Source organism: Oncorhynchus kisutch, linkage group LG9 (assembly GCF_002021735.2).
Source record: "Oncorhynchus kisutch isolate 150728-3 linkage group LG9, Okis_V2, whole genome shotgun sequence".
Lineage (NCBI taxonomy): Eukaryota > Metazoa > Chordata > Actinopteri > Salmoniformes > Salmonidae > Oncorhynchus > Oncorhynchus kisutch.
In genome coordinates this window covers 9,807,529-9,818,100 of record NC_034182.2, presented here as the reverse complement: position 1 = coordinate 9,818,100, position 10,572 = coordinate 9,807,529, and the positions used below count along the sequence as shown (strand labels likewise).

The window sequence follows — 10,572 nt, the reverse complement described above, 5'->3', positions numbered from 1 at the left end:
TTCTCGACAGTGGTTGGTATACAAGTAAAACAGGGTGGGGTCACTTACAGGGAGCTCAGATGGAACTGGTTCACTTGTGGCAGGGGCGGAGTCATAAGTGGGGTTAACAATGTTGGGGTTGCAGATGGCAGGGTTGCAGTCTGGAGGCGTCTCGTCCTCTTCCTGCAAAAGCGGGCAAAGATCAATTATCAAGTTCGAGGTTCCCCATGTTTTATTGTGCGTTAGCTTCTGAACAAACAGAATATCAGTAAATAGCTGATTGCCTGCAATGAGACAAAAAGTCATTGTTGCACAACATTCAAGACATTCAACCAACACACTCACCTTAAAGTAGTGGAACTGGAATGGTTTGGTCTTGTGGGTGTAGAAGTGGTAGCCTACGAACCCAGCCCCAGCCATCAGCGTGATCAGCAGCACAACTCCAATCCCCATCCCTGCCTTGTGACCCGCGTGGAGCTGGGGGACCAGTCACAGATAGGGTCAGAAGTCAGACACAGGAGTCCACCAATACCTGACCTTACCAACTGATTTAGGATCAGTTCTCACAATTTGAATCAGTCCTAATCTTAAACTATAAATCTGATCAAGGACCAGTGGTTTAGCAACATCTCGTCAGAGATCAAGGAGAGAAAATAAGCAGAAAAGTATGTAATAATCTCACCACTATCCAAGGGGGTGGGGCTTTGAGGGGTCCCTGCAGCACATGGATGATCCCATTGGATGCCAGGATGTCGGAGTCGACGATGAAGCGGTCGTTGATATAACGGGAGGAACTCTACGGAGAGAGATCAGGATGGGACCAGTTTGAGCTCACAGACTACAATCATGAAGTGACACTTTATTTTCAGTCGTAAACTGTTCTATAATATGTGGTCTATGAGGCTGGTTCAGTAGCTCATTTTCACATTTTCTCAAACATCTTAGTCCAATCTAGGAGACCTGGTTAACCAGGGAAACCTATAATACATTCATATGATGGGGACTGAAAAACAACAGAGAACTTGAGTGTGGTACAGTGAGTGAATAAGCAAAGTACAGTATGTACAGGGTTGATGTGTACAAGTACTGTAGCTCCATGTCTCACCAGGGCCTTGGGGTTGAGGAAGTCAACGATACCCAGGACAACGAGGCTTTGGCCCAGCCGGGTGCGGATATGGCTGCCGTTGGTCAGGTCTTTCAGGGCCAAGGCGCGGCCCTCTGAGAGATGGTACTCCATGTCCCTGTGGGTCAGTGTCTGGGCGATACAACACAGGAGAGTGCGTGTACACATTTATACATATGCATGTTCATATAAGTCTGAGTAAGGGCTCTATTCAAACTGGATCACTGAAGCGGTACAGATTGTGCGATAGACATTTAAAGGTCATTTCCGTTCTGGGCCGACATATACCAATAATGCAGTCTCCGCTAACGTGGGAAACCATGTGTTTGATGTATTTGACAGCATTCCACTTATTCACCTCCAGCCATTACCCTGAGCTGGTCCTCCCCAATGAAGGTGCCACCAACCTCCTGTGATTATATTTTTAACAAAAAAAATGCTTCTCTGCAAAAATCTGGGTAAAAGATTGAAAGGAATGTAAGTCTAATTCAGTATATTTAGTAATTGCTTGCTTTTCTAAAGTCTACCAACTTAGGTATGCCAACTAAGATAATTAGACAAGCTAGCTACTCGGATTTGCGGGAACTGGAACACACTGTCGTACACGTCGATCCAGAGCATCCCAAACATGCTCAATGGGTGACATGTCTGGTGAGTATGCAGGCCATGGAAGAACTGGGACATTTTCAGCTTCCAGGAATTGTGTATAGATCCTTGCAACATGGGGCCGTGCATGATCATGCTGAAACATGAGGTGATGGCGGCGGCAATGGGCCTAAGGATCTCGTCACGGTATGTCTGTGCATTTAAATTGCCATCGATAAAATGCTATTGTGTTCATTGTCTGTAGCTTATGCCTGCCCACAGCATAACCCCACCTCCACCATGGGGCACTGTTCACAATGTTGGCATCAGCAAGCCACGCGATGCCATACACGCTGTCTGCCGTCTGCCCTGTACAATTCATCCCTGAAGATCACACTTCTCCAGTGTGCCAGTGGCCATCGAAAGGTGAGCATTTGCCCACTGAAGTCGGTTACGACGCTGAACTGCAGTCAGGTCAAGACCCTGGTGAGGACTACGAGCACTCAGATGAGCTTCCCCAAGACGGTTTCTGACAGTTTATGCAGAAATCTTTCGGTTGTGCAAACCCCCAGTTTCATCAGCTGTCCAAGTCACTGGTGTCAGACGATCCCGCAGGTGAGGAAGCCGGATGTGGAGGTCCTGGGCTGGCGTGGTTACGTGTTCTGCGGTTGTAACTAACATTTTTATTATTTTTATTTTGGATGTTTAAACAGGACAAATCTCTATGGGCATGATGCCTCTGGTGGTAATGTACAGGGCTGTGTGTGAGTAGCTGTGTGAGACAGTGCATACACATGTTCGGGTGTGCATCATAATGCATGTCAGTGTGTCTGACAGGGTGTTCTTGTACCTGGTTCTGGTACAGTCCGGTATTATCAGGTACAAACAGCGTGGACTGGATGGTCAGGTTGCTGAGGCGCTTCATAAACTGTTTTCCTGACACGGACATCTGGGAGTAGTTCAGGATTTGCTGCAGGTAAAAACGACACCAGATCAGTAACAAACCACTGTGAGTGAACATACAATAAATCAAAACCTGAATAGAATGATACCATTTAGATACTCACAGAGAGGAAGTTGGAGAAGGTGGGCTTCTCAGTGAGAACCTGCAGGAGGTTTCCAGTGCAGGAGTATCCATCTCCTATATAACCTGCTTTACATTCACATTTCACCTCTGGAGGGGGACACACACACCTTATGAAACACCTTAGAAAACACATTTTTCACACATAAAGAGGGCTGTCTCTCTCTCCCTCTTTCCCTCCCCTCTCAATTATTCCCTTCTCTCCTTTTCCCCTCTTACCCTTGACCCTGTAGCAGAAGGTGTCCCAGGTCTCACTGAGGTTGTTGCGTAAGCCATAGTCTACGATGCCCACGTGACCAAAGCCACACTTGGGGTTGGAGTAGGTGGTGGGGTAGGCCACTCTGGCCTGGTCCAGCCAGCTAGCCGCACACAGGTTGAGCCCAGCCTGGAGACAGAGGGGTAGCATAGTTGGTGTTTGTCAGTCTGTGTGGGTGTGTGTGTGTATGTATGTATGTGTGGGTAAATGTGTTAGTGTATATTTTCTGGTGTGTGTTAATGTGTGTGTGCTCACCTGCTGTGCGTAGGAGAGCTGTGTGTACGTGGCGATGGTTCCCCCCTCTCCTGTGCAGGCCTCCTGGGCCGATGTATAGTTCAGCTTGTACTGTCCCTTGTTGGACCGGAAGTGGAACACACCGACTGTGCTGTCTGGTGGGAGGGGGCACCAAAGATAGAAGATGTAAACATCACAGCATATCACACACCCCATGTTTGGGTCTTGGAAAAGAGCTATACTGTATATATATCCTATGTATTCTTATGCAGACTTTAAATGAAACTCCTAGGAGTGTACAGTATGGCGTACCCTCGTAGTGAAGGTCGGTACACTGGGCGTCAGAGTGGCACTGCCCGTTCTCCTGGAGACAACGGTTCACAAGAAGCTCCTTCACCTCACACGTCACACCGTCCCCGATGTAGTTATCCTTACACACACACTTCTTCTTTCCCTGTAGACACGCACACACACACACACACACACACACACACACACACACACACACACACACACACACACACACACACACACACACACACACACACACACACACACACACACACACACACACACACACACACACACACACACACACACACACACAAAAAAAAAGAATTCATATTTAAAGCAGACAAATAGCTGACATGCTAGCAACCCCTGTAGTACCCATGGCACCCTGTGGCTGACCCCTTACCGGCCCAGTCATGGTGCAGGTGGCGTGCTCGTGGCAACCCCCGTTGTCATCGACGGAGCAAGGGTCTATGGGCCGACAGATGAAGCCGTCTCCAGAGTGTCCCTGAGAGCAGGCACAGCTCACCTTCTCCCCCTTCTGACTGCACTTAGCTCCCTGGGCACAGCCACCGTTCCAGAACTTACACAGGTCGGCCACTAGAGTGCGATGGGGAGGAGGAAGGAGCAGCAAAAGGAGAAATTCATGACACAGAAGAGAAGCAGTGATCAACAGTGATGTAGATAGTTTCATGTGCTTATACACAGTATGTGTATGTGTGTGTGTTGTAGTACTCCAGTGTTGTCTCTGCAGGCCATTACCTATGCAGCTGATGCCGTCTCCCTCGTAGAAAAGTTTACATACACAGGTGTTGTTCTCTTTACATATGCCGTTCTGAGAGCAGGTTGGCGAGCAGACTGGACCCTCCGCTATAGGGAGAGGGGATGAAGGGTGACAGGAACAGTTAACATCAAAGTTTAAATGATAAATATCAGTGTTTTAAATGTAGTATAAACTGCCATTTCAAGATGATGGCTCTTGGGCTTCCTTTGTGTGGTGGACATTTTATAACTTGTGGTTCTTTACCTAGTTGTGTCTCACAGCGCTGCCCGGTCCAGCCCTGTTCACAGAAACAGGAGCCTGTCCCTTTAAGGCCTTCTTCACATGATCCATGCTCTGTGCAGTTACATGCTGAGGAAAAAATGACATCATATCACAAATCAGGTTCAAGATTCAGTATGGAGAATGATTCAAGAGGATACTAAATTAAGCCACACAAGTTCAAGATGAAATTCTTCACACAAGGTAGCACAACTAAATCTTGAGATGAAGGTATCCACACTAGAGCGCTACACACCTGTGCAGTCCGGTCCATAGTGGCCTTTTTTACACAACTCACAGGCGTCGCCATGGAAACCAGTGTCACATGTGCAGTTACCGTTGCCTAGGTGACCGTCATCACACTTTCCATGGTTCAAACAGGGAGATGTATTCCCGCCAGGACAAACTTGAGGTAAACACGAACAGGAAGTCAAAGGCATGATGGGAAACAACTCAGACCTGTGGTCTTTCACTTCGAACACCTGCTTTAACAAATGCCAATCACATTTCTGAGACTGCATGAGACTTTTGGAGCTAGTCTTTGAGAATTACATTCATTATGGGGTTTTCACCACAAACTGTCATTGTTGTCCTATTTATTAGGCTTGCATTCCAAATAGTACCCTGTTCCCTAGTACGTCTGACAAGTAGTGCACTATAAAGGGAATAAGATGCCATTTGTGATGCAGTCTTGGTATGATCAGGGAGATTTGAGTCAAATGTTGGGAGTTCTTACCCAGACAGTCACGTCCGTAGAAGCCAGCACAGCACTTGGGTTGCCAGAGAACAAAAGTACATATGGCCTGGCAGCCTTTATTCATATTCACTATCATGTGCAGGTCACATTTCTTCACCTCCTGCAGAATACATATACAGGGGCAGTTTTTAGTAGGGGAGAGATGCACGTGTTGTATTCACATATCGGTTACGACGGGTGGATGGATGAACAGATACCTTGAGTTTGGACCCAGGGGGGCAGCGTGTTGATGATGTGCAGAATGCACAGGGTAGCTACCACACAGGAGAAACACAGACAAAACATTCCAAGACAATAACAATTCTAATCACCTTATTCCACGGTAGCAATAAAAAAATCTACTGCATGATATGGTCACACTCACCGGGAAATCTACAGTTTCCTTTTTGTCACAGCGACCCCCGAGGCTCGGCGGGTTCAGCAGACAGTCGATCCCATAGGCTATCCCACCATTGAAGAGGAGGTGCCTCTGGATGATTCGGCAGTTCCCATCGTTGAGGAAGATTTCACCCTGTGCAGAAAAGTTCAATCTTTCAATCCCATACATCTCTCAATCCAAATACCACAAGATGGCCTTACATTTTTTTGCCTCGAAATTGATTTGATTCCGCATGTTACTGTTGTACAAACACAACTCTACTTTGTTTTACTCACTATGTTGTCCAGCCCTCCACAGTTGGCTTTGAGTTCGGATCCCTGGAGCGTCCGTATAGGATCGATGTGGACCAGCTCTGTTGCATACACCTTGGTGTCTCGGAGGATGTGGTATTTGAGGTACTCCAGCAGGTGTCCTCTGTTCTGTGTGTTGTAAAGGAAGTCTTTCTGCTCCTGGGGCAGTGCGGCCATGGCGCGGTCCGACGGCAGGAACAATGTCACGGGCTGGTGGAGGGGGTCGTTCACCATTGCCATCACATCGGTGTCCTGCAGGGAGAAACAGAGAAGAACACCTTCTTTAACACTTTTCAGGGGAGAAGTTTAAGATTGTTATTCTCAGAATCCATAAAGGAAATAGGAACTTCACTGGGACAAATACTAACCAACAGCAGTTTGTAGAAGGTCTTGTAACCATTACCATCAGCCAAATCAGTGAGGTTCAACTGTGAAGGGAGAGATGGAGAGGGAAAGAGAGAGGGACAGGGAGATGGTGATGAGTTATCCAATGATGGAGTGTTTGACAGATTTCAACAGGTATATTGATTACAAATAGTCTTTATCTTTGTACGTACTGGCCCCTCTATCACATCAGCCTTCTTCAGGCTCTCTGGTATCATCAAGGTGTCAATCTCATGGATGATCCCATTGATGCTCGGGTCATCACTGTGCACCACTTTCACCATGTTGTTGATGAGGATGGTACCCTGGAAACAAGGACAGGAGACCTCAGCTCTCTCACCACAACCATGGAATCTCTTCCTCAAATGTAGCAGAGGAACCAGATGCAACATCTGTGCATACTATACTTCTACACTTCTCAAGGTATACAGTGCATTCAGAAAGTAATCAGACCCCTTGACTTTTCCATATTTTGTTACGTTACAGCCTTATTTAAAAAATTAAAAAATAATAATCCACACACAATACCCCATAATGTCAAAGTGAAAACAAGTTTTTATTCATTTTCTACAAATGTATTAAAAATAAAAAACTGCTTTGATCCTTTGCTATGAGAGTAGAAATTGAACTCAGGCGCACCCTGTTTCCATTGATCATCCTTGAGTTGTTCCTACAACTTCATTGGAGTCCACTTGTGGTAAATTCTATTGATTGGACATGATTTGTAAAGGCACACACCTGTCTATGTAAGGTCACACAGTTGACAGTGCATATCAGAGCAAATACCATGCCATGAGGTCGAAGGAATTGTCTGTAGAGCTCCGAGACAGGATTGTGTCGAGGCACAGATCTGGGGAAAGGTACCAAAAAAATGTCTGCAGCATTAACGGTGCCCAAGAACACTGTGGCCTCCATCATTCTTAAATGGAAGAGGTTTGGAACCACTAAGACTCGTCCTAGAGCTGGCTGCCCGACCAAACTGAGCAACCGGGGGAGAAGGGCCTTGGTCAGGGAGGTGACCAATAAATAGATGGTCACTCTGACAGAGCTCCAGAGTTCCTATGTGGAGATGGGAGAAGCTTCCAGAAGGACAACCATCTCTGCAGCACTCCACCAGTCAGGCCTTCATGGTAGAGTGGCCAGACGGAAGCCACTCATCAGTAAAAGGCACATAACAGCCCGCTTGGAGTTTGCAAAAAGGCACCTACAGAGTCTCAGACCATGAGAAACAAGATTCTCTGGTCCAATGAAGCCAAGATTGAACTCTTTGGCCTGAATGCCAAGCATCACGTCTGGAGGAAACCTGGCACCATCCCTACGGTGATGCATGGTGGTGGCAGCATCATGTTGTGGGGATGGTTTTCAGCGTCAGGGACTGGGAGACTAGTCAGGATCGAGGGAAAGATGTACTGAGCAAAGTACAGAGAGATCTTTGATAAAAATCTGCTCCAGAGCGCTCAGGCCCTCAGACATGTGCGAAAGTTCACCTTCCAACAGGACAACGACCCTAAGCACACAGCCAAGACAACGCAGGAGTTGCTTTGGGACAAGTCTCTGAATGTCATTGAGTGGCCTAGCCAGAACATCCGACGAGCTTCTCCTTCACGTCTCTATGGATTAAAATGACAATTTTCGACTGGAACCCAGTCGAACATCTCTGGAGAGACCTGAAAATAGCTGTGCAATCCCCATTCAACCTGACAGAGCTTGACGGGATCTGCAGAGAAGAAAGGGAGAAACTCCCCAAATACAGGTGTGCCAAGCTTGTAACATCATACCCAAGAAGCCTCGAGACTGTAATCGCCGCCAAATGTGCTTCAACACATTACTGAGTAAAGGGTCTGAATACTTATGTAAATGTATTATATGTGTTCATTTTTTAAAATACATTTGAAAACATTTAGAAAAGCCTGTATTTGCTTTGCCATTATGAGGTATTGTGTGTAGATTGATGGAGTCTGAATACTTTCCGAATACACTTTATAAATAATGTCCAATCCATCATGATAATAAATTGAATCTAGGATAATAATCCAGACATTGAAGCAACCAATAGAATCCACTGGGAGTGTTGTAATCTCCTTGGTTACCTCAGAGTAGGTGATGGTCAAGACGTCTCCCATGAGAGTGGTCAGGTTTCTGGGCGTGGTCAGGTCGCTGGCCAATAGGGTATGACATGACACGATGTGGTAGCGAAGAATCTTGGCCCTCTTCTCTCTCTTTGAGGGATGCCTCAACTCTTTTGCCTAAGAGCAAGTCATGAGACAAGATAAGATCAGTACACACACAGGTACATAAACACAGGCGCATACACACACACTTTCCTACCGTCTCCCCCTGGCCGAAGGCCTCAGCTGTTGGAGCAAAGACTGTGAATGGACCCCGGCCCTTCAGAGAGATATCTGCCATCTGAAAACAAACAGCGTTCAACCAACAATATCTTTAGTTCATTTGCTATTATTTATATCAACAGTGATTGCGTTGTGCCTTTCGTACTAGGATGTGTAACTTAATACAGAACATAAATAAAAGTGTGCTACTGTCAGTGAGAGACTCACAATCAACCCAAGATAGAAATCCCTCAGTTTCCTGGTGAGAAGCTCCTGTAGATGAAAAAGACAAACACTGATCAATGGTCAAATGAAGAGTGTGAGTGAGTGAGTGAGTGAGTGAGTGAGTGAGTGAGTGAGTGAGTGAGTGAGTGAGTGTGTGTGTGAGAGAGAGAAATAAATAAATAAATAAAGTGAGAAAAGAGGTGTGATCTTACATGGGGTATGTACGTGCACTAACAAATGGGAATCAAATGTAACTTTTACTTGATCATGCTATGTGTAGTCTCCTCTCCTGCTCACCTTGCCCACAGTGCCTTTGCAGCTAATGCCGTCGCCCATGTATCCATCCATACAGGTGCAGCTGCGTTCCCCTGGACCAGTCATATTACACCTGGCGTACCTGTGGCAGTCCCTTTGTTTCTGCCAAGAGGACAACCACACTGTTACACTGTTCACCACACTGTTACACTGTTCACCACACTGTTACACTGTTCACCACACTGTTACACTGTTCACCACACTGTTACACTGTTCACCACACTGTTACACTTTTCACCACTCTGTTACACTGTTCACCACACTGTTACACTGTTCACCACTCTGTTACACTGTTCACCACACTGTTACACTGTTCACCACACTGTTACACTGTTCACCACACTGTTACACTGTTCACCACTCTGTTACACTGTTCACCACACTGTTACACTGTTCACCACACTGTTACACTGTTCACCACACTGTTACACTGTTCACCACTCTGTTACACTGTTCACTACTCTTTTACAGTTTACTACACTGTTACACTGTTCACCACACTGTTACACTGTTCACCACACTGTTACACTGCTCAACACTGTTACACTGCTCACCACACTGTTACACTGTTCACCACACTGTTACACTGCTCACCACACTGTTACACTGTTCACCACACTGTTACACTGTTCACCACACTGTTACACTGCTCACCACACTGTTACGCTGTTCACCACACTGTTACACTGTTCACCACACTGTTACACTGTTCACCACACTTTTACACTGTTCACCACACTGTTACACTGTTCACCACACTGTTACACTGTTCACCACTCTGTTACACTGTTCACCACACTGTTACACTGTTCACCACACTGTTACACTGTTCACCACTCTGTTACACTGTTCACCACAATGTTACACGGTTCACTACATTAACACTGTATTGAGGGAGAGATTAGAGAGGTACCGTTCGACAGAGGTTGATAACCGTACAAGACTCCTTCCCATCTCCTGTGTAGCCTCGGCTGCACACACACGACGTCTGGATAGAAAACATGAAATAAGTCAGTTCACTGTTTTACAACAGATTGGTGGACACCGAACACACATGACGGGCCGACCAACCAACCAACTTACTTTGTTAGGTCCGGTGTGAATACAGTCTGCATTCACATGGCAGCCTCCTTTACCGTCCAGGCAGGGGTTAATCTCTGAGGGAAAATAAAACCATGTTTCACATAGTTTGGGTCTAAATTGGCTCAAATCATTTCTTACCGTTACTTTCAGTGGTAGCCCAGCCCGAGATAACAAAATGAACAAACACAGCTGAAACTCAACATTATTTCAGAACC

The 10,572-nt window shown here is 46.2% G+C and overlaps 1 protein-coding gene across 1 annotated transcript in view; it reads right to left on the bottom strand.

The window, feature by feature from the left end:
- The window catches only part of stab2 (stabilin 2), a 33,699-nt gene that overhangs the window by 1,332 nt on the left and 21,795 nt on the right, over nt 1–10,572 (bottom strand). Inside the window, exons 42-66 of the mRNA XM_020491039.2 lie at nt 10,358–10,431; nt 10,188–10,262; nt 9,257–9,376; nt 8,963–9,007; nt 8,733–8,813; nt 8,495–8,650; nt 6,578–6,709; nt 6,389–6,448; nt 6,006–6,272; nt 5,716–5,862; nt 5,549–5,605; nt 5,331–5,451; nt 4,851–5,000; nt 4,580–4,684; nt 4,315–4,422; nt 3,959–4,152; nt 3,574–3,715; nt 3,283–3,416; nt 2,991–3,156; nt 2,755–2,861; nt 2,538–2,657; nt 1,085–1,234; nt 662–775; nt 325–456; nt 49–162 (exon numbers count right to left, since the gene is read on the bottom strand). Coding sequence (XP_020346628.2) covers nt 49–162; nt 325–456; nt 662–775; nt 1,085–1,234; nt 2,538–2,657; nt 2,755–2,861; nt 2,991–3,156; nt 3,283–3,416; nt 3,574–3,715; nt 3,959–4,152; nt 4,315–4,422; nt 4,580–4,684; nt 4,851–5,000; nt 5,331–5,451; nt 5,549–5,605; nt 5,716–5,862; nt 6,006–6,272; nt 6,389–6,448; nt 6,578–6,709; nt 8,495–8,650; nt 8,733–8,813; nt 8,963–9,007; nt 9,257–9,376; nt 10,188–10,262; nt 10,358–10,431 — 3,071 coding nt within the window. The remainder of the gene's footprint in view (nt 1–48; nt 163–324; nt 457–661; nt 776–1,084; nt 1,235–2,537; nt 2,658–2,754; nt 2,862–2,990; nt 3,157–3,282; nt 3,417–3,573; nt 3,716–3,958; nt 4,153–4,314; nt 4,423–4,579; nt 4,685–4,850; nt 5,001–5,330; nt 5,452–5,548; nt 5,606–5,715; nt 5,863–6,005; nt 6,273–6,388; nt 6,449–6,577; nt 6,710–8,494; nt 8,651–8,732; nt 8,814–8,962; nt 9,008–9,256; nt 9,377–10,187; nt 10,263–10,357; nt 10,432–10,572) is intronic.